Source organism: Peromyscus leucopus, chromosome 14 (assembly GCF_004664715.2).
Source record: "Peromyscus leucopus breed LL Stock chromosome 14, UCI_PerLeu_2.1, whole genome shotgun sequence".
Taxonomy (NCBI): Eukaryota; Metazoa; Chordata; class Mammalia; order Rodentia; family Cricetidae; genus Peromyscus; species Peromyscus leucopus.
Genome location: NC_051075.1, coordinates 44,661,184 through 44,687,348, shown reverse-complemented (window position 1 = coordinate 44,687,348; position 26,165 = coordinate 44,661,184). Strand labels below are relative to the sequence as shown.

The 26,165-nt window shown below is 52.6% G+C and overlaps 1 protein-coding gene across 5 annotated transcripts; it reads left to right on the top strand.

Annotated features, from left to right (window-relative positions):
* Rab15 (RAB15, member RAS oncogene family) lies at positions 1–24,675 on the top strand. 5 transcript variants are annotated; one of them, XR_005092757.1, is made up of 9 exons: positions 1–311; positions 18,315–18,375; positions 19,160–19,220; positions 19,575–19,652; positions 20,610–20,699; positions 21,914–21,979; positions 22,160–23,181; positions 23,729–23,801; positions 23,910–24,675. XR_005092757.1 is itself a non-coding variant. In XM_028876070.2 (7 exons), exons 1-7 carry the CDS (start codon positions 188–190, stop codon positions 22,316–22,318), a joined length of 639 nt encoding a protein of 212 aa, XP_028731903.1. In that variant the 5' UTR covers positions 1–187; the 3' UTR covers positions 22,319–24,675. The 5 variants fall into 5 exon arrangements, 2 of the variants coding, with proteins under 2 accessions (XP_028731903.1, XP_037066542.1); XR_005092755.1 differs by having other exon boundaries at positions 23,729–24,675; XR_005092756.1 differs by having other exon boundaries at positions 22,160–23,801.
* The last annotated feature ends 1,490 nt before the right edge of the window (positions 24,676–26,165 follow it).

Below are 26,165 nucleotides of genomic sequence, written 5' to 3'. Positions count from 1 at the left end.
CCCGGCGCCGCGCTCCCGCCGCAGCCGCGCTTCCCCGCTCCAGCGAGCGAGCGAGCGGGCGGGCGGGCGAGGCCAGCGCCGGGGCCGGGCCGCTTCTTTCTCGCCACCGGCCGCGATGGCAGAGGCTGAGCGGGGCTGAGCCCGCCGCCGCCCGCCCGCCACCCGCGGGCCCCCTTGAGTCCCTGCCATGGCGAAGCAGTACGATGTGCTGTTCCGGCTGCTGCTGATTGGGGACTCCGGGGTGGGCAAGACCTGCCTGCTGTGCCGCTTCACCGACAACGAGTTCCACTCCTCGCACATCTCCACCATCGGTAAGGGGCGGTGGCCCGGGGGCGCCCCCATCCTCCCTTCCCGGTGGCGGATTCTTCATCCCCAGCCCGGGAGGGATTGTGCGCCCCTCATGGTAGAGACGGTGGGTGGCGCGGGAGGCTAGGGAGAGGGAGTACACCTAAGGGTGAGAGGTCCCCGGACGGGGCCCTGAACCTCGGTTCCTGCAGGTGAGGGGTACATGCTGCCTGCAACCAGGAACTAGGGGTGGGAGTTCAGCCTTCCCCCTCCAACCTGAGAAGACAGAGACCGGTGTAGGCCAGAGTACCCCGAGCTGGGGCAGGAGACTCACTGCCAGTGAAGTGATATAACCACAGCTCCAGATGAAGAGAGGAGGAAAAGGGGGTCGGGGTGGAGACCCGTCAATAAGTCACTGAGGTAACCCTTAGTTTGGGGGTGATTCGGTGTGGAGCCAGGATGGGAGTGGGCAGAGGGAGACACTGTTCAAAGGGACGGAGTTTCCAGGGCAGTTGTGAAGGTAAAGCCACAAGACACCTACCTGGAGGAGGGCAGAGATACAAGGGTGCAGAGGCAGGGGGATGTGGGGGAAGGTAGCGGCTGTTTTGAAGGAGGGTGAAGGAAGATCGGGAATGTTCATGTAGACCAGGGGGTCAGCAAGTAGAGAGGACATACCGGGCACCGAGACAAAGGCCTGGTGACACCCTGGCAAGGCCAGGAGGGTCACTATTTTGAGAGTGAGTCAGTGGTCTCAACTTCATAGTCAAGGGAAGGCCCTCTCTCCCAGGAGGACTGACTTGAGGGCACTCCACCCATATCTGAATCCAGGGTCCCGGACTTGGTCGCCTCTGAAGTAGCCTTCTCATGGCTCCTGGCAGAAACTACCTGCCAGCTGCCTGATCATCCACTAGGAATCCTGCTGCCTTCAGGGAGGGCTCCAGCTCTTAGCTTCCTCTTAGGGAGTCTCTCTCCCCCTCTTCACACTCCTCCCCCAACACAGGCGCCTTGCCAAGAGGGAAGGTGAGGGTAGTTGCAGCCAGGAGGAGCAGAGCCATGCTTATAGGTAAGAGGCCAGCATTCTCAGGCACACCTGGAGCCCTCCTTTGGGGACAGCCTTGACTGTGACTTACACTTCTGAGCTGCAGTGTCTCGTCTGTTGAATGGGTCTAATAACGAGACCTTCCGGAGGTGTCGTATAGATTGAGTGAATGAACGTTTGTGAAGCACTTACTTGAGTGTGGCACTGGCTGAGTGCTGTTTGTCCGTCCTATTGAGCTCTTAGGGTCTCCGCGTGTGCTTTGCTCTCATCAAGTCACTTGGAGCCAGAGAACAAACTTGTCCGTATTTCTCCAGGCCACCAAAGCCAGCTCCTAAGAGATCCGGGAGCTTGGGTTGGACCACTGTTCGAATAAGAATCATTTTGGAGAGATGGGACAGGGGCTGAGTGTTGCCTGGGAGAGGGTTGCCCTGCCTCTCTGGAGCCCTCGGGGACGAGGCAGGGGTGAGGCAGGGAGTGGCTGAGGAGCCAGATGGGCTATGAGTGAGAGAGCTTCCAGGCTCGGGGGCAAAGGGCAACAGGTTCCTTCTATGGAAACTTGCCCTGGCTATCCTTGACAAGGGTCTGAGGCCAGGGGCTGTGGGACTATCTGCAGTGCAGAGCCAAGGTGTGTGTGTGTGTGTGTGTGTGTGTGTGTGTGTGTGTATGTGTGTGTGTGTGTGTGTGTGTTGCCCTGCAGTCATGTTACAAGTCCTAGGAGTGACCTGGAGTTTTCCCTTTGAGGGCCTGACTGGTTCCCATCACTAATGAAGACCTCAGGACTCCTGCCTAGTGTGTGAGGAGTTGGCCTCCCCCAGGAGACATACGCCCCCTTCTTCAGCAGATGAATGAGGGAATCTCTGTTTCTGAAGTACCAAATGGCCCTGCAGAGGCTGTGCTTTCCATGAAAGAGAACCATCCCTCACCCCATACCTCTAACCACCAACCCTTGTCGTTCTGCCTCCTAACCTCCCTCAGCCGGCTTCTTCCAGCTGGTAGAACGTAGATAGAGCACGGGACTTCCCCGGGAACCCTCTGGAGTACACTACTTCAGGGTCAGTGGTGAACCAGTGAGGTGCTTGGTATGCTTGGGTAGTACTCCTGTCCCAGCCTAGAACCTATTCCTGGAGTTTGTCCTCTGTCATCAGAAGATGGCCAGACACCTCTTTCCACATGATGCACAGACGCCTCAGGATTCTGAAGTCCACAGAAGACAAAGAAATCTGTCTTCCTTCACTCCAGCCCTTCAGATCTGCCCCACTGGGTTTCTTAAGTGCTTTCTTATTTACAGCTGACGGAAGGCCTGTGCTTCTGCCCATCTTGGCCATGCTTTCCAGCATTAACTACAATGGAAGGGAAAGAATTGGATGGTCCAGAGAAGCTGTTTCCTTAGGTGATTTGGAAAGTTTCCCAAGGAAGGGGCAGCCAGAAGACAAAGAGCCGAGGAAACGGGGGCTGCCAGCTCAGATTCATAACGTATCCATTAAGAAAACGTGTGTGCTCTGTATGCTAGGCTTGGGAGATTCCATACCGGATCCTGAGCTAGGCATCCTTCCTCATTTGTTTCGTTTGTCTCACGAATGGAGAAAACAAGGCAATTCACCGATTGCTGCTAAGACAAGAGTTCAGATTCTTGGCCCATGCTGATATCACCTTGGCTGGCTCTTTGATAATTTCCTGTATATTCTACATAAGAGCCCGAGACATTCCATGAGAGAGCCAACCGGGGAGACTGAGGCACCGATGTCCTCTCCATCTTTCAGCCCTGAAGCTAGGTCTGTACCACACATTCTTTCCTTGCAGCCATGCTCCCAGGTGAGGGTTCGTGGGGAACAGAGCAGCCAGAGCCTTAAGGTTCCTGCAGTTTCCCGATAAGACTATCTCATCTGGTAATGTAATGGAGTATTCCCAGGAAGGACCATGCTAGGCATTTTAGCGACATTACTCTTTAGTGACTCTACTCTTTCCTGCCCATAGAAGTCTCTGATCTAGTTGAGGAAGCAAGACACGGACATGGGCAATAAAGAGCTATTGCTAAAAGGAGATAACATCTGAAACTACTTGGTAAAGCACTCTCCGGATAGAATGGACGGACGAAGACGGTGTACCCCTGCTCCCAGTAGAGGTCTTGTGGTCCTTCTCCCTGTAAGATGTGCCCAAGGCAGCTGAGGAGAGATGCTGGACTCCATGGGAGCTGCTGTAGCTAATGGAGGTTAGGAAGGGAGTGGTGCCTGTGGGTTCCACCAGGCAGGAAGGCTGAAGCTGGGCGCTGCAGTGTGGGCTGCCTGTGGGTGGGTTCCTGCAGTGGAAGGGAGCAGATGGAACACCGTGAGCGCAGAGAACAGAGGTGCGAAGTGAGTGGGTGTCCATGGGACTCTGGGCAGTCTGGCTGCAGCAGAAGGGAGTTTTTAGGAGAGAGAACATGCCTCTGTTCTGCTCTGTCTCCTACACCTTAAGTGATTTGAGAGTGAGGCCAAAACATATGCCTCTCTTGGTGCAAGGCTAAGCATCATCTCCAGTAAATATATCTGGAGCTGTGAGCCCAGCGCCCAGCACTCGGGGAGGCAGAGGCAGGCAGATCTCTATGAAGTCGAGGCTAGCCTGGTCTACAGAGCTAGTTGCAGGATAGCCAGGGCTACACAAAGAAACCCTGTCTCAAAACACACACACACAAAAAAAGAGGAAGCCGTTGTCTGGGGGAGGTGAGGACCTGAAGGCCCATCCAGGGTGTGCTGCAGCTTGCAGTTAGGAGGAGCCGCTCAGGTCTCCTCCATTCCTCTGGGACCAAGCAGCTGCCTGAACCTTCACCTTGATGATCTGGTTTCCTCTCTTGAATAGGAAGGGCCCCCAACCATCAGCGTGGCACTTAGAGCATCATGTGACCTGTGCTGTCTGGTCCAGCAGGGAGCCCTCGTCTGTGGATGTCTGTGTTCAGGCATCCTCTTTCTGGTGGCCAGACTGGGGTGTACTGCTAGCGTGAGGGGGTTTCCCAGGGCTTGATTCCTTGCTCCTTCGGGACCTTTTGTTTGAAAAGCCACCCTCAGGCTTCTCCCCTTTTTGAGTGAGGAGAGGCTGCGGCTTCTGTCTGGTTGGACCGGTCCAGCGGCTTCCACTCGAGGCCCAGGCCGTTGTCTCTTGCTGCAGCCACCCGCCTTAAGAAGTTAACTGGAACTGGATCTGACTGCCTAAGGCAGGTGCTGGTGGTGACTTGGGGGACCGATGGGGAGGAAGAACCAGGATCGCCAGATCTGAACCTGGCCCTAAGTGACCTGACCGACACTGGGCAAATGTTTGGGTGCTGCAGCTCCGGGATCTGCAGGTTTCTAGACCGACAAGCTGGGTGAGATGGTGGGAGGGTCTTTGGGCTCCGTGGCTTTGTCGGATTTTAGGGGATCTAGGGCAGTCTGAGAGCCATCGCCCTCTACTCTGTTCCCCCAGGCCTTGTAGAAAGAAAGGGGGATAAAAAGCACTTGGTAGAACGGAAAAGGCGCGGGCAATAACCTGCCCAGTCTCCATTGCCTTGCCTGCCCTGAGTCCTTCACTCACTTGATCCCAGCGCTCGGTTCTGCAGTTCTAAGCAGAAGAACCTTTCTTAATGGTTGCCTGGGAGATTACAGAGGTTAATAGATCCAACACACTCGGGAGAGTCCTCCATAACATCATAGCTGCCGTCACTCTTATTATTATTCCTAGCTCATAAGAATGTTATGGGGATGAGTAAACAGTCGGTAATGTGCTATGACATCATCCTGCCCGTCACTCGAAGACTCGATCGTTTGGGACCTGTTTTGTGTATGTGGTGCATGTACAGGTACCCACGTAGGCCAGAGGTCCACCTCGGATGTCATTCCTCAGAATGCCCACCTTGGTTTTTGAGGCAAGGCTCTCTCCTCAGGGCCTGGGGCTTCACTGATTCAGCGGGGCTTGCTAGCCCGGGAGCCCAATCTATCTGTCTCTGCCTTTTCAGCACTGGGATTCCAGGCATACACTGCCACACCTGGCCTACTGCCTGGATGCTGGAGATTGAACTTGGGTCCCCAGGCTTGTGTGGTCTGTGTTTTTCCGACTGAGCTATTTCCCTGGCCCTTCTGGGCACTGTTTATTGAACAACCAACCACGATGTGTCAGGCATTAGCTAGGGCTGGGGACGCAGTGCAAAATGAGTGGGGAGAAATCAGGGAGCCGTGCGACATCCCGGGATGCAGGCTCAGTGTACTTGACCTCTGTTCCACTAGTCCCGGCTCTAGTACTGGCAGTGTCTCTAAAGGAAGAGTATTAGTAAGGGCGTACAACAGAGTCGGGTAGCCCAGGAGGACAGCAGTGGCTCTGCCTCAGGCTGGGGCCCCTACCAGGCATCACTGTCTCTCAGCCATCTATTTCTCCGCCCCGTTCCTTTCTCCTTTGGACACAGGCATAGACCCAGCCTCCCACCCTCTCCCCAAAGGACACCATCCCCGGGAGATGAGACCTGCAGAAGGTCCTGCTGAGCTGCACATCTGTACCACACGCACACATCTGCTGGCTCACCCATGGCTTTAAGCACCCCATTTCTCTCTTGCCTCCCCACACTCCCTGGTTCTGCCTCGTCCTCCTGCTTCCTCTGCACCAGACAATTTGGTAATGAGGTTTATAACACAAAAGTCAATATTTGGCCGTTACCCTGCTATCCCGGGTGCCAGGTCTTCTCAGAGGGCCGACTTCTGTAGTCTAATACTTGTGCCTGTTTTCCCTGCAAAACTGCTACTTTCCTGAACAAACCTCTGGCTTCTCCTTGGCTTTTGTGCCCGCTCAGTGAGTTCAGTCAAAGAGGGTCCAGGGCTTCCTCCACATTTAATTCTTTCTGCTGGGGAGGTAGGAGCTAATGATCCACCCTCGTTTAGAAAAATGTGTATGACAACTAGTGATGCCATCTCCCCCGCCAGGTGAGCCATACTCGACCATTCCGTTTCAGTTCTTCCAGACTGGCTTTGGGCAGGCCCTCTATCCCAGAAATCCCTTCAAAGGCTACCTGAGGGAACCTGTCTCCTGCAAGCCAAAGAGCAGAGGACCTTCCCTGCCCCCAAAGAGGGCTCTGCTTCCTCTGCACATCCCTTGAGGGAAGTCTGGCACTGAGGACTGAGGAAGCCAGATGGGGACCAGTAGGATGGGTCTGAGTTCTACCCCTTTATTGCCATTTCGATGGGGATTTCCTGAGAACTCTGCGATGGGGCACCGTGATCTAGAGAGAGGGCCAGCCGTTGGCTCTGAAATGTGGCCTATTCCCTGACTGCTCTTCCTTGATTAAAATTGTCTCTTGGCTGTTCTTTGCTCCTGGCAGACACTGCATCCATTCACATATTCATTCACTCACTTCCCCATTCATTTTTCTTGCGTGTATTCAACTTCGTTGAATATTATTTAATGAATCTCCCTTTCTGCCAGGCAAAGAGAAGATGAACTCATAAGATGCTGCTCTACCTTCCAGGAGCTCACAGGGTCATGGGGAGCCAGGCTTCCCAACAACTGGGATGTTACCGTGTGACAGGGTAGGATGGGACGTCCTAATGCTTTGAACTCACGGAGCAGGGGGTCCCTCCTTGTGCAGGTGGATAAGGCTTCACAGGAGTGACATTTGAGTAGATCTTGAAGGCTAAGTCCGTTCCTCGTGGGTCAGGGGCAGGGGAAGGTGCTGGAGGAAGCATTGTGGAAAGCGATCCCTCAGCTTGCTGGGATCAGAAGAAGGACCATACAGACTAAGCAGGGACATGTCACAAGCTTTGTCCCCCACCCCCTCCCGGCATCCCAACAAATCTCCCTGCAGGGTACAGCGTCAGCTGAGTGTGACCATGGTGGAGCTTGCTTGCACAGCAGTCTTACCTGTGCGGATCTTAAAGTCCTCCAGGGGCACAGAGCTGGCCACATTGCCGATGTGGGTCAGCATGTCCATACCATAGCCTTTCCTGGCTGTGTCTGGAGGCCCAGTCCTTTCCACTGTGGCTGGATTGGTTAGGGTCAGAGTCTCTCTCTCTCTCTCTCTCTCTCTCTCTCTCTCTCTCTCTCTCTCTCTCTCTCTGAGTATACATGTGCCCACACACATGTGTGAGGGTCCCCATGAGACCCAACAAGATGTCAGAATCTTGCATGTTTTCCGACTTTGTGATAAGGAAAGGAAAATGTCACCCCTTATTCACTTTCTTTCCCAAGAACTGTGAGCTTGAGTTGGACCAAAACATACTCCTGCCTGCAGTTGCTTCTGCCTGGAGCCCTGATCCTTTAGCTCTCTCTGTTGTACAGCCTTGACACTGAGACCTCCACCCAGATACCACCTGGCTTGAGAGAACTCTCAGCGGCCCACTTTGAGTGGCTTGTGTCTCCTTCTCCCTCTAACCGACCTGGCTTCTTGACCTTCATTACCCTCTGAAATCATGCATTGGTTGATTTCCTCAGCGTCCGTCCGTCCGTCCGTCCACTCTGGTAGAATGAGTGCTCTCAGAGCTCCAGGCTGTAGTCCCTGCCTGCTTCAGAGAGTGAAGCCTGACACAGTAAGCGTGTATGAACTGTTTATTTGAACAAATGAATGATTGCGTTTTCCTAGAGGACTCTTCCCCAGGACAGCCAAAGGGTAGTATTGGCTTTGGGGGACTCAGAAGACAGTGAGAAACTCAGGAGCCAGGCATGTGGAGGGCTGTGAGAGGAAGTGAGGAAGACTTCCGGAAGGGTGAGCTGTTTGCAGTAGCTCCCAGCTCTTTTGCTCAGGTACGTTCCATGGGAGAAATCAGAAATACTAGGGAAGGATGCAGTGGCTCCCACGATCTCCATGTGAGCGGAGTTCTCTGGGCTATACAACGGTCAGGGGTTGGTATTCTAGACTAAAGCTAGTGTTGCTTGTTACCAGGATTCCAGGGGTGAAATGATGCCCATCAGCTCAGCCAGGCTGCTGGAGTGACCTTGCTAGACCATGTCAACAGCCAGGGGGCCCTGGAGGAAGAAGTTTCTTGGACTCAAGCCCTGGGACCATAGATGGTCCAGTGTCATGAGGGTCGGTGTTTGGCAGGGAGACTCCCACTACCTGATAATAGACCCTAGGCTTCGGGTTCCCAAAGACTGAGTCTTTAAGCTTTCGAGAGAAAGGAAAGGCCTCCAGTTATGATCATGGTCTAGTACCCCTTTCTAATTTTTTTACTTAAAAAAAAATTTTAATAGCAGGTGAGATGGCTCAGTGGGTAAAGGTACCTGCTGCCAGGCCTGCTGACCCAAGTGTGGTCAGTGGGAATGCATGGTAGGAGAGAACTGACTTCTGTAAGGTGTCCTCCAACTCACACACACACACACACACACACACACACACACACACACACACACACACACACTTATGCATGTGTACCATGGCACACATGGGTATTCATACACACACACAAAATAAGTATGTAATAAAAAATTTAATCAATTATTACTGGTGTGTGTTAGAGGACTCACAAGTGTGTGCAGCTGGAGTATCATTGTGAGACTTCCAGAACTTTCAGTGGATAGACATCTGAATCAGAGCCTTTGAGTCCAGGACTCTGGAGGTCAAAACACAGCCTGGGAGTAAGTTAGAGGATATGGATTCTGTCTAGACCAGGGCACCTTCTTATGTTTCTGCTTCCTGACACATGCAGGGCAAGGCAGTGTGACGGTGACTAATGTATTTGCCTTGAGGTCTGTGTGCACCTTTTCCTCAGAACAAAGCCAGAGTGAGGGATGGTGGTCTGCAGAGGAGAAAGTCAGTCAGCATGTGGTCCCGGACAGAGTGAGGTAAGGGTCACCAGACAGAAGGATGCAAGCGACAGGTTGGGACACAGCGTTCTCACCTTTCCCTGGAACGATTGGGTGTGAGGGCCTTTGTCTTGCCTCCTCTCTTGGCTCGGCCTCTGAGCCCTCCCTGTATGTTACTCTTGCTCTCACATGCCCCTCAGTTATGGGAGTGGCATTATTAGTCTCCTGTGGAGATTTTGCTCAGAGGGAGCTTTTGGGTTTTTGTTTGTTTGTTTGTTTGCTTCGGTTTGATGTTTTTGGTTTTTTGAGACAAGCTTTCTCTGTGTAACAGCCCTGGCTGTCCTGGAACTCGCTCTGTAGACCAGGCTGGCCTTGAACTCACAGAGATCCACCTGCTTCTGTCTCCTGAGTGCTGGGATTAAAGGCAAAGGTGTGTGCCACCACTGCCGGGCTGAGAGGGAGTTTTGAAATGTGGATTACTATGATGCCTGTATGGCGTCAGCCAGCCACCTCCCCCCTGAGTCTGCCTCTACCTAAAGCCTGTTCCGGTGTTGATCAGGGTGACCTGTTTGGAAGTGACCTCCTGGTACAACCTGTAGGAACTGCACATGCCCAACACATGCCAGTTTCATGCCAGGGTGGAGAACGAGGGCATTCACGGGACTGATGCTGGGTAACTGGAGCCGGCATGGCCCCAGAGATTGGGTGTCTGCCTTGGGTTTCAGTTGTATTAAATTGTTCCTTAGGTGGCGTCTCATTGCTAATGAAAAGGCTCAGGTCACGCCGCTGGTCCTTTAGGCTATGGTTGATCATGGTGATAACATTCGGCATCCAGAGACAGCCCTGTTTCCACTCAAGCCTGTGGCATTGGTAGACAGGCAAGCTGGCACCTGATATTAACCCACGAGGTGCCGGCCGGAGGGAGGCAGCTACTGATACCCATAGGCACAGCTTAGCTTTGTCAGACTCTGGGGACCCCCTGGGTTCCACGGTTGGTGGTCTTTGCTTTTTTTTGCTTTGCCTAGAGCTCTGCTCTGCTTTCCTTTTCCTCTAACTTCCTGGAGTTCTTTCCATTGCCCGGGCTATAACTCTTCGTTTATGTCTGGTTTGCTCTCTGTTACTGTGACGAAACACTAACCAAAAGCAACTTGGGAGGGGAAAGGGTTTATGTGGCTTACACTTCCAGGTCACAAGGGTTTACGTGGCTTACACTTCCAGGTCACAACCCATCACTGAGGGAATTCGGGGCAAGCACTCAAGCAGGTACTGAAACAGAATCATGGAGGAATGTCGCTTACTGATTGGCTCACTGGTTCATGCCCAGTTAGCTTTCTTACACAGCCCGGGCCCACTTGCCTAGGGATGGTGCCGCCCACAGTGGGCTGGGTCCTCCCACTGCCAGTTAAAACAGTGTTTTACAGACATGGCCACAGGACAGTCTGAACAAGGCAAATCTCCAACCGAAGGTCTCTCTTCCCAGGTGACTCTGGGTTGTGTCAAGTTGCAAAGCAAACAGACAAACAGACTAACCAGGACAGTTGCCATTCTCCTTCTCCAGAGGAGACTGGTACGGTCTTCAGCCAGCATTTCATAAAGCCCCATGCCGGATCCTGTTAGGGTTGTATAGGGTATCTCATGCTCTTCCCAGGAATCTTCTGACATTGGGCTCGTCCTCCTCCACTGAACAGGTGAGGGAGCCCAAGGTCTAGAGAGATTAACCAGCACTCTCGTGACCACATGGTAACTAGTGAGGAGAGCGGAATTGGAAAATGAACTTTGACCCCGACATTGTGTTTTCAAAGTAGTCCCTGCACATGTTTCTGAGGGCTGCTCTTATCAACCTCAGCAGTGGGTGGGAAGAGTCCCAGATGAGTCCTGTTGCTTTCTTTCTTTCCTTTTTTTTTTTTTGTTTTGTTTTTGTTTTTGTTTTGTTTTGTTTTTTTCGAGACAGGGTTTCTCTGTGTAGTTTTGGAGCCTGCCCTGGAACTCACTCTGTAGCCCAGGCTGGCCTCGAACTCACAGAGATCCGCCTGCCTCTGCCTCCCGAGAGCTGGGATCAAAGGCGTGCGCCGCCACCACCGGCCGGCCCTGTTGCTTTTTTTCTACAATCTTCATCTCCACGGCTAGACAAGAGAGCCCACAAGCCCTTACGATTGTTTCTGGAACCAAGTAAGCACCAGGCCTTGTCTCCTGCCCTGTCCTTGTGTCACCTCAGACGCAGGTGCCCAGGGAAGAGCCTCGGCTGTCTTTCCAGTCACTGATGGCTGTGCTATCTATCACCGCACTCTGGCCTGGCAGTCTCTGGGAGGTACTGTGGTAGACGGATGCTCCAGGGCTAGAGGCCATGCAGCCAGGACCCAGCGGGAAGGGAGGAGGCCTGAGGTTCCCTAGGTCACAACCATGTGGTGAGGGCAGCACTGTCCACAGTCACCCTGTGCCTGGCATTGTTAGATGGCAGGAAACATGCCTCTGTTCTTGAGTTACGAGTGCATACATGCCCTTCGTTATGCTCTCTGGGACATGGGCTTTATTCCCAGCACTGTGCTGACACACAGGCAAAGACTTAAAAAGTGAAGCCGTCAACAACCGTAAGGACAAAACGTCTTAAACACAAAGTGTGTTCTCTGGCCCTTAGGTGCTTTCTATCTCGATAGGGCTTGAAGGCAGCAGTAGGGGGAATGTAAGGGTAGGGAACATTGTTTTTTTAACTCTTCTTCCAAATGCCATGGTGGAAGCATTGCCTACCAGCGTGGGAAGCCGTTACACAGCAGTGAACAGTCACAGGCGCAGATATCACTAAGCAAAGTGGCATGGCTGTGGGGACGCTCAGGCGGAACTCGGAGCCTGGTCGGAGCTGACCGCAATCCCATGATAGAGCACTGCCAACCCCAGCTCCAGCCCGTGTGTTCCCGATGCAGCTCTGCTCCGCTCTCGCAGCCTTTGGCCCGGATTCCTCCTGAGATGACCTGGAGAAGCCTTCTGCTTCATCGGGAGGCAGCTGGCTGGCTTCTTTCTTTCAAAGAGACGTCTCAAGGGTTGTGTTGTCTCCATCATCCTGGAACTCCTGAGCTCAAGCAATTCTCCTGCCTCAGCTTCCCTAGTAGCTGGGACTACGTGTGTGTGTGTGTGTGTGTGTGTGTGTGTGTGTGTGTGTTACTGTGCTGGTTTGGAGGGAGTTGGCCCGAAGTTAGTTAGCCACCCCTCCTTGCCCTTGTTGGCGACCTCACCAGCGGTTCAGTCAGGAACTACCTCTCCACAAAGAGCACGTTGCACTCAAACCTCATTCCTTGAGCAGAGGCTATGGATCTGCAGCTTTAGCTAGAAAGGACCCTGGCTGTGACAGGCACCACCATGGACAGCAGCTGGCTTGGTTTTGAGTACTGGGTTGGGAGAAGTCCCATCTGCCTGATTCTCTTCTCCCAGGGTTCCCAAAACTTGGGCTGGATCTCGGCAGAGGTGGTTTGTTTCTTTACACTGCTGTAACCTATCATTTAGAGACACAAGTGTTTCAGTCAGGCTGATGAATTATTGGAGTCATTAACTATCTCAAAGAACAAAGGGTTCCCTGAAGATATTATAGTGGATGTTAATGAGGGGTGCAATAACAAAGAACCTTTGACTGGTAATTTATTTATTTATTTCAGGGTTTTTGAGACAGAGTTTCTCTGTGTAGCCCTGACTGTCCTGGAATTTGCCCTGTAGTAGACCAGGCTGGCCTCGAACTCGGAGATCCCCCTGCCTCCGCCTCCCCAGTACAGGCATTAAGGGAATGCACCACTACTACCCAGCTTGACCAGTGCTTTATAAACATCAGAAATAGTTCAGGGGACTGGGAAGTCTAAAATCAAGGTGTGAGCAGATCCACTGTCGCCTGAGGACTCGCTCTGCTACAAAGATGCCTCCTTCTAGCTTTGTTCTCCTGTGGCAGAAGGCCAAAGAGGCTAACAAACTCCCCAGGATCTCTTGTATTATTTTAAAATTTATTTTGTTGTCATTGTATTGTTTTGTGTTCATGTAGACTTGACTGACCCAGAGCTCACTACGTAGACCAGGCTGACTTCAGACTTATCCTTCGTCCACCTACCTCTGCCTCCCCAACGCTGGGATTAAAGGCATGCACCGCTCTGAGGTCTCCTTTATAAGGACACTAATCTCAGTTATGAGGGCCCTTGTCTATATGATCTAGTTACCTTGCCAAGGCTGTCTCCCGACATCACTGCATTTCAGCAAATGACTAGGAGTGGAGTGTGGATGCTCAGATCATAGCAACAGGCTTGCTCCGTGCATGTGCATGCCCACTCCTCAGTTCTGAGTGAGTGTCTCACACTACCCGAGTAAGTGTAAACGAAGAAGCAACCTGATCCCTCAGCCTCAAAGAGTTGGAAGCCACTGGCTGAGTCAAGAGCAGCCTAGGCAGGCTTCAAGAGACAGGTTTTTCCAGTTCTGACTCAGCTATAGGACATGGGGGCATGAATAGATTGGTCTCTCTGTGCCTTACAATAGCAAGCTCCACACCTACGTGCTTCCCTGGGATTCTGTAGCTAAGAGACATTTTTCATAAAGACAAGTGTTATTAAGAGCCTTGGGTGTGGTCCTGCCCGAGGATTGGCTAGTTCAGCACACATAAGATTTGACAGGTCTGGGCCCTGAGAATTTGCATTCCAAAGCTCCTTCATGAGGTCCATGCTGCCAGTTGGAGAGGCTCTTGATGGTGAAATCCCGTTTGTGTTGGGTCCTCAGGTTTACAGTCCCAGAGCTTCCAGAAGCCTTGTTTGTATAGGGAAGGTAGACATCTCAGTAACTTTTCTGTTGCTGGGATGAAACACCGTGATCCACACACCTTGTAGACGGAAGGGTTAATTTAGCTGATGGTTCCGGAGGGACAGGAGTCCATCATGGTAAGTAGCAGACGGGTGGCTGGAGCAGAAGCTGGGGGCTCACATCTTGAACTGCAAGCAGGAAGCAGAGCGAGGGCTCTCTGGTAATGGCGTCGGGTCTTGAAACCTTCACACCCACACCAAATGGCATATTTCCTGCCACCAGGCCACGCCTCCTAAGGCTACCCCAACAGCACGACGGAGTGGAAAGCAAGCATTCAAACATCTGAGCCTGTGGGGAACGTTCTCATTAGACTCACAGTAGGGAGAGGCACTGCGGTGAGTTAGGTGGTGTCCACTCATTGTTTAGTGATGCCCCACAGCAAACCTCTGGAGGCCATGGTGTCCTCATTCCACAGGTAAGAAGGGGGAAACAGGGAGAAATGACTTTCCTATTGTCATACATTAAGTGCCCAACTCGGGATTCAGACCCCGGTCTTTCTGACTCCAGGGCTAACGAATGTCTCTTCCCCTACGTTATGTTCTCAGACTTCCCTCTAGCTGACTTCCTGTCATACTCTACACCAGGGCTTCTCAACCTGTGGGTCTCCCACCCTTTGGGAGTCAAATGACCCTTTCACAGCGGCCACCTAAGACCATTGGGAAAGCACAGATCCTTACATTACGATTCATAACAGCAGCAAAATTACAGTTATGAAGTAGCAATGAAAATAATCTTGCAGTTGGGGGTCACCACAACATGAGGAACTGTATTAAAGGGTCACAGCGTTAGGAAGGCTGAGAACCACTGGTCTACACAGTGCTGTTAAAAATATAGCTTCCAGGTCTTACTTAAAGTATGACAGTAGATTTTAGGCCAGTCAAGGTACCTATATTTCTTTTTCTTTCTTTTCCTTATGTTTTTGGGGGTATTTTACTTATTTATTTATTTATTTAGGGGTGGGGGCTTTTTGAGACAGGGTTTTTCTGTGTAGCTTTGGAGCATGTCCTGGACCTCACTCTGTACATCAGGCTGGCCTCAAACTCACAGAGATCCACCTGGCTCTGCCTCCCGAGTGCTGGGATTAAAGGCGTGCGCCACCACCGCCCAGATCTTTTTCCTCCATTTTTATTGTTCATGTTTTAAGACAGCTGCATTAAATGAAAAAAGAAAACGTCTCTGGGTAATTCTAAATTTAGCCAAGGTTCTGCAAAGCACGCACTGAGAGAGAGACTGCCCGTGCTGCCTTCCTTGACGGTTCAGGTGCAAAGCTTTTGAGCCACGTGGCTGGCAAACTTAAGATGTATGGGAATCTCCTGGGAGCTGGTTGAAACAGACTGCTGGGCCTCACATCTCTGGGGTTCTGATTCTCCAAGACGGAGGTAGGACCCGGGCACCTGCCTTTCAAAGTCCAAAATGATGCTATGCTAAGGCTGCAAGTCCTGGAATACACTCTGGAGCCTGTTGTCCTAAGAGCTTGCTGATGAAGGTACAATCCACGGACCCCAGGCTTGATACGACTCATCAGGCTTCGTCTCACACCTTCTGAATTCAAATCTGTGTGCATCTTAACACTGCCTTAGAGAGGCCGGACAGGAGCAGAGCCCAGGGTGGAGGTAGATGGAGAATATCCCTTCTTCCTAAGAGATGCAAAAGCAGCAACATGGAGGAGCTTGTGTTAGGATGCGCAGGAGGGTGGACCGCTGAGAGACAGAGGATGGAGGACTCTTCTGTGAGGAAGGAAGAGAGATGGTAGACCCGAGAGGTAGGCTGTAGAGAGGCATTCTGTTGACAGTCAACGTGAGGAGAGGGCGCACACGGGCCGAAGCCTTCGGTAGGGAGGACAGTCGCACAGGGTGTGACAGGTGGGACACATCTGAATAAATAGCTGGCTGAGCAGCCAATAGGGCTGAGTCCCCAACAGGGGACTCCGTCAGGCTAGTGTTTTGATTCTGTCTTGCAATGGAAAACAAAAACCAAAAACACCCAACAGCCATGCAGGATAGAGCAAGGTTCAGGGTCAGCACATGGCAATGCAGACCAGGGTCCCATTGGTAGGATGGATACAGCGGGAATTCTGGGGGGTGTGGGGACATAGAGTAGAAGGAGTGAGCACATGCCATTGGAGATCCTTGGGCTGTTGCATCTTTATAGAAGGAAAGGGTGGGGAAAATCCTTCAGAAGACATGGACTGTTCCTTCCCTCATATATGAATGCACATGAATAGACCTAGCGGGAGCCCCTTATTTCTCAGACACATGAAAACAAATCTGGGAGTGGCTAGGCTGCAGTGCCGTCCATGAGGGGAGATTGCCGGGAACCCCAGAACTGCCCAGTCTTGACTCCTGCCCATGCAGCTCCAAAGCGAGGGAGAGCTGAACGGGAATCAGGCTCCAGCACGCGCTCCTGTGAATGCCGCATCGGCTTGTCCCTTCTGCCCCTTCTAACGGCTTTCACCCCATTCCCTCCCTCCCTCTCCCACAAGGAAACAGTCTCCTCAGCATTGGAAGCTCCCCCTTTCAGGGGAGCCCTTCCTTTCAAGGACTCGCAGGAAAGCAGGACATGAAACACAGTGAAGACTTCACTTTCAGTTTACGTTTTTTGGCACTGACAGGAATCACGTGGCATCTACAGGCAGGAAGCAAGCAGGAGATGAACGCTTCTGCTTGCCTTCCCATATTTATTCAGCTTAGGACCCCAAACCCTGAGATGAAACCCCACACATTTGGGGTGACTCGTCCTACCTCAGTTGACGGAATCTAGAGACTCCCTCACAGGCAGTGAATCTAGATGCTGTCAAGTGGACAATATTAACCATCACCTCTTCCATGTGGAGTTCACATGCTAACACATGACTCCTCTCACTCCCCCAAGAAGCAGTGCAGTGGGGGGTAGCACCATTCCAGCATCAAACAAGACTATTGGAAGCTTGATCCATGCTGTGCCAACCTCAGGCAGGTTGCATCTGGGCCTGTGTTTCCTTCCTACTCACCCCTGTAAGGGAAGGGACCATGTGTCATCCTTGTTATACCCACGCTGAGACCGAGACCTGTGCAGGGCACAAAGGAAGCTTTCATAGATGTTCGGGAATAGAGGCAATAAAACCGTCTATCTCCCTTCTCTCCTGGGACTACTATGAGCAAGGCATGTTCTTGTCCAGGCCATGAGGGTGAGTAAGGTTTATTATAAGGACAATTGTCTGTTCCTTCTTGGAAGAAGGTACCATACTTTGAAATAACAAGAACTTCTTGATTACCTCCTAGGTCAGGTTCTGAGGAGAAGCCAATTCCTTATAACTGTTTGTCCAGGGAAGCAGGCTGCGGCCTCCCACCAGGACCAGGTGTCCCTCCCCTTTCATCCTCTTCCTCTTCGTCAGCCTTTCTCTTTACACAGGGACGAATGCCATTTGGAAAAGTACAGCTGGGTAGGTATGAATCAGCTCAGGCAGGCGACAAATGATTCACATCTGACCGACTTGATTTAGTTCAGGTCTTCCATTCCGGAGCCTTTTCTCCCTTCTAATTAAATGATGATTGCTCTTGGTGGTGGGAGGGAAGAGGCTGACTGTGATGTCTGTATTGGTGGAAGCCGGGGACAGGAGAGATAAGGGAGCGTGCTTTCCTGCTTGGTGTGGCCGTAGAATGGTGGTGGTGTTGGAGATGCTGGCACCCTTGAGACCTTCTAGGCCTACTATGCAGCTGGTGATGGATGGTCCACAGCCACACCTTTCCTTTGTCCCCCGGCTGAAGACTGTGGATTATGATACCCTGTGACCTGCTTGCAGAAGATACACGGACCCGTCGATTACTCCATTAGACCCAGCTCTGGAATCACCGGGCACTGTGCCTGGGCACAGTTGGGGCTGGGAAAAGGCATGGTGATCCAAGCATCTCTCCTTGGCCTGTCAGCACGCACAGCTGCTGCTGATGGTGCTGACTTCTCTTACTGTAGATTTCCTCAGATGTCTCTGCTCTGGGTCCTTCCATCTGCTGGGACCGGCAGTTAGCTCTTCAGAGCCTTGGGCCAAGGAACCCGAGAACTGTGGGCTACCTGGGCCTTCCCACCGCTTGCTTCCCATCCGCTAACGGACAGGCTTTGCGTACCTGCTACATACAGATCGCGCACTGCCCCGGGTCAATGATGGCTGCGGTGGAGTGTCGCGGGCCAGCGCCGTGTCTCTCGGGGTCTTCTCAGCAACCGGAAGATAATTTGTGTTATTCCCACTCTTTACTGCTGAGGAAATGGGAGCTATGAGTTGAATGAACACCCCATCCAATGCTCTAGGTGCCTCTTTAGGGTCAGTTTAGCACTAAAATGTCAGAGAAGGTGCGCGCTTCAGGGCGCTTCTTTGTCACATGAAGTCAAAGTGAAACCCCTTCCACGTGGGTGTCTCGGGCCGTCTTCGAGGGAACCCTTCCTCACGTGCTTGCTCTCTCTCCAGGTGTCGACTTTAAGATGAAGACCATCGAAGTGGACGGCATCAAAGTTCGGATACAGATTTGGTGAGTTGGGCAGGAGGAGGAGGCGGGTAGAGGAGGGAGGATTCTGAGCTGCCGGCATTTGTAAAATCCTCTTAAGCTTCATCTGGGATAACTGGGGAGATATCTCAGTGAAGAATGAGATCAGAAACCCCTATTCCTTGTTCTATGAACCTGAGCAAACTGTGGGACGGATGAGAGGTCACCAAAGGGAAGGAATTAGGAGTTAGGAAAATAAGTGCCATGGGCTTATCTCTGAATCGGGCTTTCCTCTGGAGCTGTCCCACTGTGACTAAACCTGGAAGGCTGAAAGCATCGCTCCCAGGCTTAGATTCAGACTGTTTTTTTCTGAGTGCCTCAGTACTGCATGGTGCAGTTTCCACTATTGCCCACCAGGGGCTGCTGTGGCTTTCTGGTCTAAAGGTCTTGGAAGCTCTTAGAGTTTATGGTGCTACCTCCCAATCCTAGGATGCCATGGGAACTGCCTTTAGTGATGCCCTGGGCACTGGGTGTGTGACAGATCCTCCCATCTGGCCAAGCATGGCCACAGTGGCTGAGTTCTGTCAGGTTGTGGGTCCTGAGAAGAGGCTGAGTCCCTGCTGGCCTTGCCTGTGCCCATACTGAGGACCAGACCTCTCACTTCAGACTCAGGTGTGTTTGGATACTCTTGGGGTTTAGAGAAGTACTAAGTTTTCACCCTCAAATCCCCCAGCTTTTCCTCCGAGGGTACAAGGGATCCCAGCTCCTGCTAGTCCCTCATCTTCTGTCTGCATGGTCCCTTCTCTAAGGGATTGGCTTTCTCTTGCAGGGACACAGCAGGACAGGAGAGGTACCAGACCATCACAAAACAGTACTACCGGCGGGCCCAGGTGAGGCACCGTTTCAGGGTTAGAGCTGGGAAGCTGCTGTCCACACTTGTAGCACTGGATGTTTGAGATGCCCTGGGGAAACTCTGTCTTTCACTGTTTTTTCCTCAGTTACCCACAGAGCACTTACTGAAGCTGGGTTCTTCACTCTCACACACAGCCTCCACTCTCGACCCTTTACTCCAAGCCACAGACCCAGGTCAAATCATGCAGTGCCTTCCTGTCTAAGAATTCCATGCTGAGAGGTCCTCACTGCAGACAGGGAGAGTGGGCTGAACATACGAGGACCACCAGTCTGGCCCCATGACTGTACATTCTACTGTGTCTAGTCTCACTCTTTTTTCCTCTCTTCCTCAGGGAATATTTTTAGTCTATGACATTAGCAGTGAGCGCTCTTACCAGCACATCATGAAGTGGGTCAGTGACGTGGATGAGGTAGGAGACACTGCCTCACTGATGGGATGGGGGAAGGGTGCCTTAGGGAAAGGCAAGACAGGGGCCTTGGGGAAAAACAAGCTCTCAGGGTTGGCGAAAGGTTACAACTTTGGAGAGAGACCTTGGGATAAGCGGTGTGGAAAAAGCCGGACCTTCCATATCCTTATGTATGCACTATGCCCTGCGAGGCTCCCATAGCCATGTCTTTTTGGACAAGCATTAGTCCCAAGACTGCCTCATGGGCAGCTTTGTTCTCAAACCTCAGGTCCAGATGGAATTACCTCAGGTCCAGATGGAATTACAAGTCTGGGCTACTAGACTGTCTCCCGCACATGGTGGAGCCTTGGCAAGCCATGTTCAGCTCCTCGGGTCCCCAATCCCTCATCTGTCAAGTAAAGGCCGAAGTCCAGTGTCCTCTGCAGTTCAGACACCCTTTGTTCAACCCAATGAGGCATCCGTCTTAGCATCTTCTACCCTAAACTGTCCCTGTGACATTCTTGGGGTGGCTGTGGTGTTAGGGTCCCCACGACACTCCGTTCCCAGACTCACAAGGGAAGCTGAGAAGAACAGATAGTTCCAAACCCTTTAAATGTTGGCTTTCCCTAGTCTTGAATCCCTGGGACAAAATATATAAGTTAGACGTAGTAAAAACCAATCAACAGCAGTAATAGCAAAATTGCAATGTTCTATAACCAAAGTTACGGATTGTTTATTTCTGGCGTTTTGCATTTAATATTTTTAGATCAAGGCTAACTAATGGCGATTGAAATTGTGGAAAACAATACCACAGATGGGGGAGTAGGGGGTCCTGTACCCTGGGAGCCTGCTGCCTGTACCCAGTCAGCCTGCTGTCCCTAGGATTCTTGAACTTGGTGGTTTGGAGGCCAGAGGAGGCTGTATGGGGGAGCAGGAAATGAAGAGGAGCACTCACTTAGGTCTGCCTCCATTTGTCCTTAGTATGCACCAGAAGGAGTCCAGAAGATCCTCATAGGGAATAAGGCTGACGAAGAGCAGAAACGGCAGGTGGGAAGAGAACAGGGGCAGCAGGTATGTGAAGGCTCACTCTTTGGGGTGTCTGTGGTACTTGCTGAGCCTGTCCTGAGCGCAGGGACCCAGGAGCACACTTACCATCATCCGGTCCCCTCACACACCCAGCACTGGGGGGCTGACATGTGTGAGAGTTTGTTTTCTAGTTCTCAGGACAATGACCAGGGGTCCACATGGTGGTGGGGGGGGAAGACCTCTTAGGTAGCACCTCCAGCAGGTCCAAGACTCCTTAAACAGGATTCGGATCACCTCCGTGATAGCGAAGAGGTCGCTGACATCTCTAACAGACTCTGTGCACAGTAAGGGAGGGGTCTCCCACTCCACCCCCCCCCACACACACACACCCTGACTTCCTATGCCTGGAAAGGATGACAATGAAGAGTCCCCAAGGAGACCAGCCATGGGTCGGAGAGGGCCAAAGCATATCCAAGTGTGCAGGGAGACCATACTCCCACACAACAGAGAGACTGATATTCTGAGGCAAGAGTCCTCCACCCACTCTGAGCACCTCATGAGTTTTTCTCTTCCTCTCCAGTCAATAGCATTCCATTAGTCCTTAAAATAACATTGATTTTGGGGGGAGCATAACAAATAATACAATGTCATTAAAATGCGGAAGTGGAGACAGACCCTACAGGACTAACCGTTTTTTATTGAGCACTGTACCCGGAGCACTGTGGTAAGTGCTCTTAGCTGTGTGGCCTGTTTAATCATTCTGTAGCCCTTGATGCAGACACTGCCACTCCCCTTTAATAGAGGATGACGCTGGGGCCTGGAGAGAATGGAAATAGAAACTTGCTCTGGGTTCTACAGCTCCTGGGTGGCATCTTGGCACCTAGACTGCCTTTGTTGCACTCAAAGCCCGTGTTTCTCATGTTTATGCCATATGCTGTTGTCTTTGTGTCCTGATGTAGTGGGGTGTGTGTGTGTGTGTGTGTGTGTGTGTGTGTGTGTGTGTGCGCAGACTTGGATGAGATGGGTGTATTGGTGGAATAGCTTGCCCCAGTCTCTGCCAGCCTATGTCTTAGAAAGGGCCCCCAGTTTCCCACCCAAGGCATCCTCATGTCAATGCAGCATGCCAATGCAGCATGCCAATGCAGCATGTCAATGCAGCATGTCAATGCACCGAGAGTGCCATGGCAGAAGCACATACCACGTGGTACGGGCCTCCCTTCCCTCACTGACTCTCTTTCAGAAATGCCCTTGTCTTGCAGCTGGCTAAGGAGTATGGCATGGACTTCTACGAAACAAGTGCCTGCACCAACCTCAACATTAAAGAGGTGAGAACCCTGGGGACAGCTGCCCTGACTGGGGCTGAGCCCAGAAGAGGGGGAGGATGGGAAGAGATGGCAGATAGGAGCCAGGATAAGACGGGAGACCCCTTCCGCCGTGGGCAGTTGCAGGGTGATCCGAAGCAGAGAAGAGGACAGTGGACTAACTTGTGCCCCTCGCCTTCCCAGTCCTTCACTCGGCTGACGGAGCTGGTGCTGCAGGCCCACAGGAAAGAGCTGGATGGTCTGCGAACACGTGCCAGCCATGAGTTAGCGCTGGCGGAGCTGGAGGAAGAGGAAGGCAAACCGGAGGGCCCAGCGAACTCGTCAAAGACCTGCTGGTGCTGAGGGCCGTGTGTGGAATCCCCCCCGCAACTCCCTCCCTCGGGAGGCCCGTGGAAGCAGGGGAGCCTGGGCTTTGTCCACTGCTGTCCTTTCATTTGATGACCCTGTTGAGAATCAGCAGCTGCTACTCCCCTGCCTGGCCCCGTGAGCAGCTCTGCTGTGGCCTCTGAGCAGCCTGTGCCCCCGGCCCCTCCATCTTGGAGTTACGGTAACCTTCAGCCTGTTCCCCAGCCACAGGCCGGCTGTGACCCCAGAATGTGCTGCGACCATCTCACCACCGGAAGCTCCTGGGACAATGGTCAAGGCTGGAGTCAAGGCCACTCAAAGACTCATTTCTTAGTGCATCTCGTGTGTTCTGCTTCTCCTTTCTACTCCCTCTCCACCCGCTTCCCTCCAGTGTATTTCACATCCGCATCTCTCCTCCTTTGCCCCTGTGTCCTGCTGAGTGGCTGCTACTGCCCTCCCTCCCTCCCTCCCTCCCTCCCTCCCTCCCTCCCTCTCTCCCTCCTTCCCTCCTGACTCGGCCTAAGGGAATGGATCCAGGCTCTGCCCCAGGGAGGATGACCCACCCTGCTCTGGGGTGGGTCCAAGGCTACGGGTGCTTCCCCCTCCCCCCCTTCCCCACAGCCCCCCCTTGTGCCATGGGCTGTCTCCCCAGTGACACTTGAGGTGGGAAGGAAACACTACTTGGTGGTCCTCAGGCCTGGGCTGGCCTCCTCGGCCTTTGCCTTTGGCTGGAGCTTTGGCCTTGCCCGGCCGCCCACAGGCCTCTGTGAGGAACCGAGTCTGGAGATGGGCACGGCAGGAAGAAAACAAGGATGAGGGGTGGCGGGGACAAGTCACCTCGATTCTCTACCTCCCATGCAGTGAGTACACGACCTCTTCACCTGGGTTCCTGGATTTCAAGGAATGGGGATCAAGGCCTGAGGATGCTGAAGGGCAGGGGAAGTCCTGGGGTCGGACACTGTGAACTCTAGAAAAAGGCGACCACGGTTGTGAAGGGCTCGCTCCTAGACGGTAGGGATAGAGCAGAGGCAGAGGGCGCTTCCCCACATTGACTGTGGTGGCAGCAGCCGGGCCTCTTGTGTAAGAACATTGACCCAGACTTCCTGGCAGAGGTGAGAAGTGACGTAACCAGGTCACTCTTCTCTCACTGAATCCGGCCCTCAGAAGTTAAGGTTTTCCTGGGCCTCAGAGTCTGGGGGCAACAGGCCTTAAAACATGGGGAGAGAGGGCAGCCATGGGCAGAAGGCCTTGGTGCCGTTCTGCCTTCCAAGGCTCCCTCCTCTGGCCCCCTTACTTGTAAGTAGACTTGTAGCATTGCCAACTGCCGAGGAGCTACCCAGGGAGGGGAAAGGACACCCTCCTCCAGAGGTCTATGCTCAGGAAGTTTCTTTCACCCCATGGCCCAAGGGTAGCGTGAAGGAGGCCCTGACAAGAAGGGAAAACCCACGCTAGGGGTCGTCCCAAGGCGGGAAGAGCTCAGGTAAGAGAATAGTCCCAGGATGCACTGCGTGGCGGGGGCTGGAGCCAAAGCAAAGGGAAAACTGGGCCCTGGCTGAGCATTCACCAACAAAGGACCTTTCAAATCCAGGGCACAGATGTGAAGATAAAGAGCCTCGCCCTTTCAGTCCTCCAGAAAGGGAGATGGGGATGGAAATTTCTTCCTCCCTTAGCAAACCAGGAGAGAGGCGGCCGGAGGGAGCAGCTCAGGCTTTCTGGTGGAGGAGAGGCAGAAGCAGGGGTAATGCATTGTTCACTGGAAAGGCAGCACTCTGGCTCTAAGGCTGGACCGTGACCGACTGAGGTGGCTTCCTTGGGGACCGACTCCTGGGTAGCAAGATCTAGGCAGCATCACACAGCAGGTGAGCACACACCTGCCTTCGGCCAGAGTCTGAGAGGAAAATTTCCACTGGGCACTGGTGATCTTGCTGTCCCAACCCCTCAAGAAAGCACTTGATTTTCACTACGCTAAGGATTCTGGGAGAGACAGCATGGGGTTGGGACTCTGTGGACTCTGGGCCATGGTCACAGCTCTAAAGTATTAGCGGCAGAAGGACGGCTGGGATTTTAGAGTGCGCCGGGGCTCACTCCATCCCGGAGTTGGCCTCGCTCTAAGCGCTAGTCTGGGAGGCGGCTTGGGCTGTGTCACTGGCCGTGACTGTTCAGCAGGCTTTCCTGGCCTGTCTGCCCACTGCTGGAGATCACCTCACCCTGGTCCACCACCTGAGCCCCACCCACTTGCTCCCTGTGATGGGTGAACTTTGTGTACTGTGTCTCGGGTCCATTATATGAATTGTGAGCAGGATTCATCTATTTTAAACACAAATGTTTACAAAATAAAGAATATTTCAAACCACGGGGGTGTGTACCTGTCTGAACCTCCGGGAGAAGGTGTTATTGGGGCCTTGGTGGTGACATGGGAGGCAGAGAGAAAGACAGAAGAGGCCCCAGAATAAGTGACAAACGGGTGGGCTTGGTCTGTCTTCCCTAGTGACACCTGCAGAGACCCCCAAAGCAACCCCTCCCCCCACTGTTCTACCGTGAGCTTACGGGAGCAGGGTTCGGACTAGAAGGAGGCTGAACATCAGGGGTGTCTTAAAAGCCAGACCGGTGGCCATCTGCTGCGGATGAATCAGGAAGGTCCTTCCTGAAGGCATTGGAAGGGCTGGGTTTCAGACGTTTCAGACTTGTCACACTGGATACCCCACGGAGCAGAAGCAGATTGGAACCTGGGACGATGAGGTGTTGGGGACACGGAGATGCTGGAGATAGACGCTGGGAGTGTGGGCAGAAGGAAGAGGGAGGGATACAGCAGCGGGGCAGTGACGGTGCTGAATCTGCACCGATTCGGAGAGCACTTGCCACTCTCCTGAGCAGTCACTGTGTGGGAGGGAGTGCTTATCTTTGTGAACTCAACAGATAAGGAAACAGGTTCTCGGCGGTGAGCTTTAAAGAGAAGGGTCCAAGAGAACAATGGTTATGACTAGAAATCAGTGCCCTGGACTCTCTAGAATCCAGAGTCTAAATGGAAAAGCTTTGGTTTATCTATCTAGAAAAAACTCTATAAGCAATTCTTTTGCAGTCAGAACCGAGAACCACCCACCTAGGCTTTTCTGCCTCCTAAGGCTTAGAACAATTGTTCTGTTGCAGAACGCCATAGGGAAGACTCTTAGTTAGCGTGTGCCCAAAGTTAAAAGCTTCTGGAAAGTGGGGGCAGTGTGTACACCTGGAGACAGTACTTAGGAATATCTCATCAGTTTTACTCAACTGTGACAAGTGAGCATTCAGGAGACCCGTGAGGGTCTTAGATTTTCTTGGAGAAAACCAAGTGCGAACCCACTCCTCACTCAAGACGCACAGCATGCCTGAAGAGGGCTTTCAGAGCACAGCAAACAAAAGGCATCATCTCTCTCTTTGGAAGCCCAGGCTGCCGGGGAAGCTCCAGATGGCAGAGAAGCCTGGCAAATGAATGTCAAGTTCTTAGTCATCCTTGCCAGGTCACTCTGACTCCATAGCTCGGTAAGGACATCTCCTGGCTATAATATCCAAGGACTCTGGGCAGTCCTGCAGGAGACCTAACTTCTTCCACCATCCGTGGCATCACAAGACTCCATTCCCACTTGGATCATGGAAACCTGTTTTTGGGGAGCGGTCAGCCGAGCTAGGATTCCCACACACTTGAACACATGTGGGACAAGCTATGAGGCAGAGCTGCTGAGCGCTCCCTGGCACAGAGTTTCTTTGCCTCTCAACAAATCAATTCTGAAGATTGGTTGGCCCAGCCTTGTTGACTGTTCTAGGACAGTGGCAATGGACCTGTGAAAACACCCTTGGGGAAACTTTGCCT

What these genes read in the sequence shown, in the direction of transcription:
- Rab15 (XM_028876070.2), top strand. Translation starts at nt 188, where the DNA reads ATGGCGAAGCAGTACGATGTGCTGTTCCGGCTGCTGCTGATTGGGGAC. An exon ending in AGTACTACCGGCGGGCCCAG is followed by an intron (nt 19,221 to 19,574) that starts GTGAGGCACCGT and finishes TCTCTTCCTCAG; the next exon opens with GGAATATTTTTAGTCTATGA. An exon ending in GGGTCAGTGACGTGGATGAG is followed by an intron (nt 19,653 to 20,609) that starts GTAGGAGACACT and finishes ATTTGTCCTTAG; the next exon opens with TATGCACCAGAAGGAGTCCA.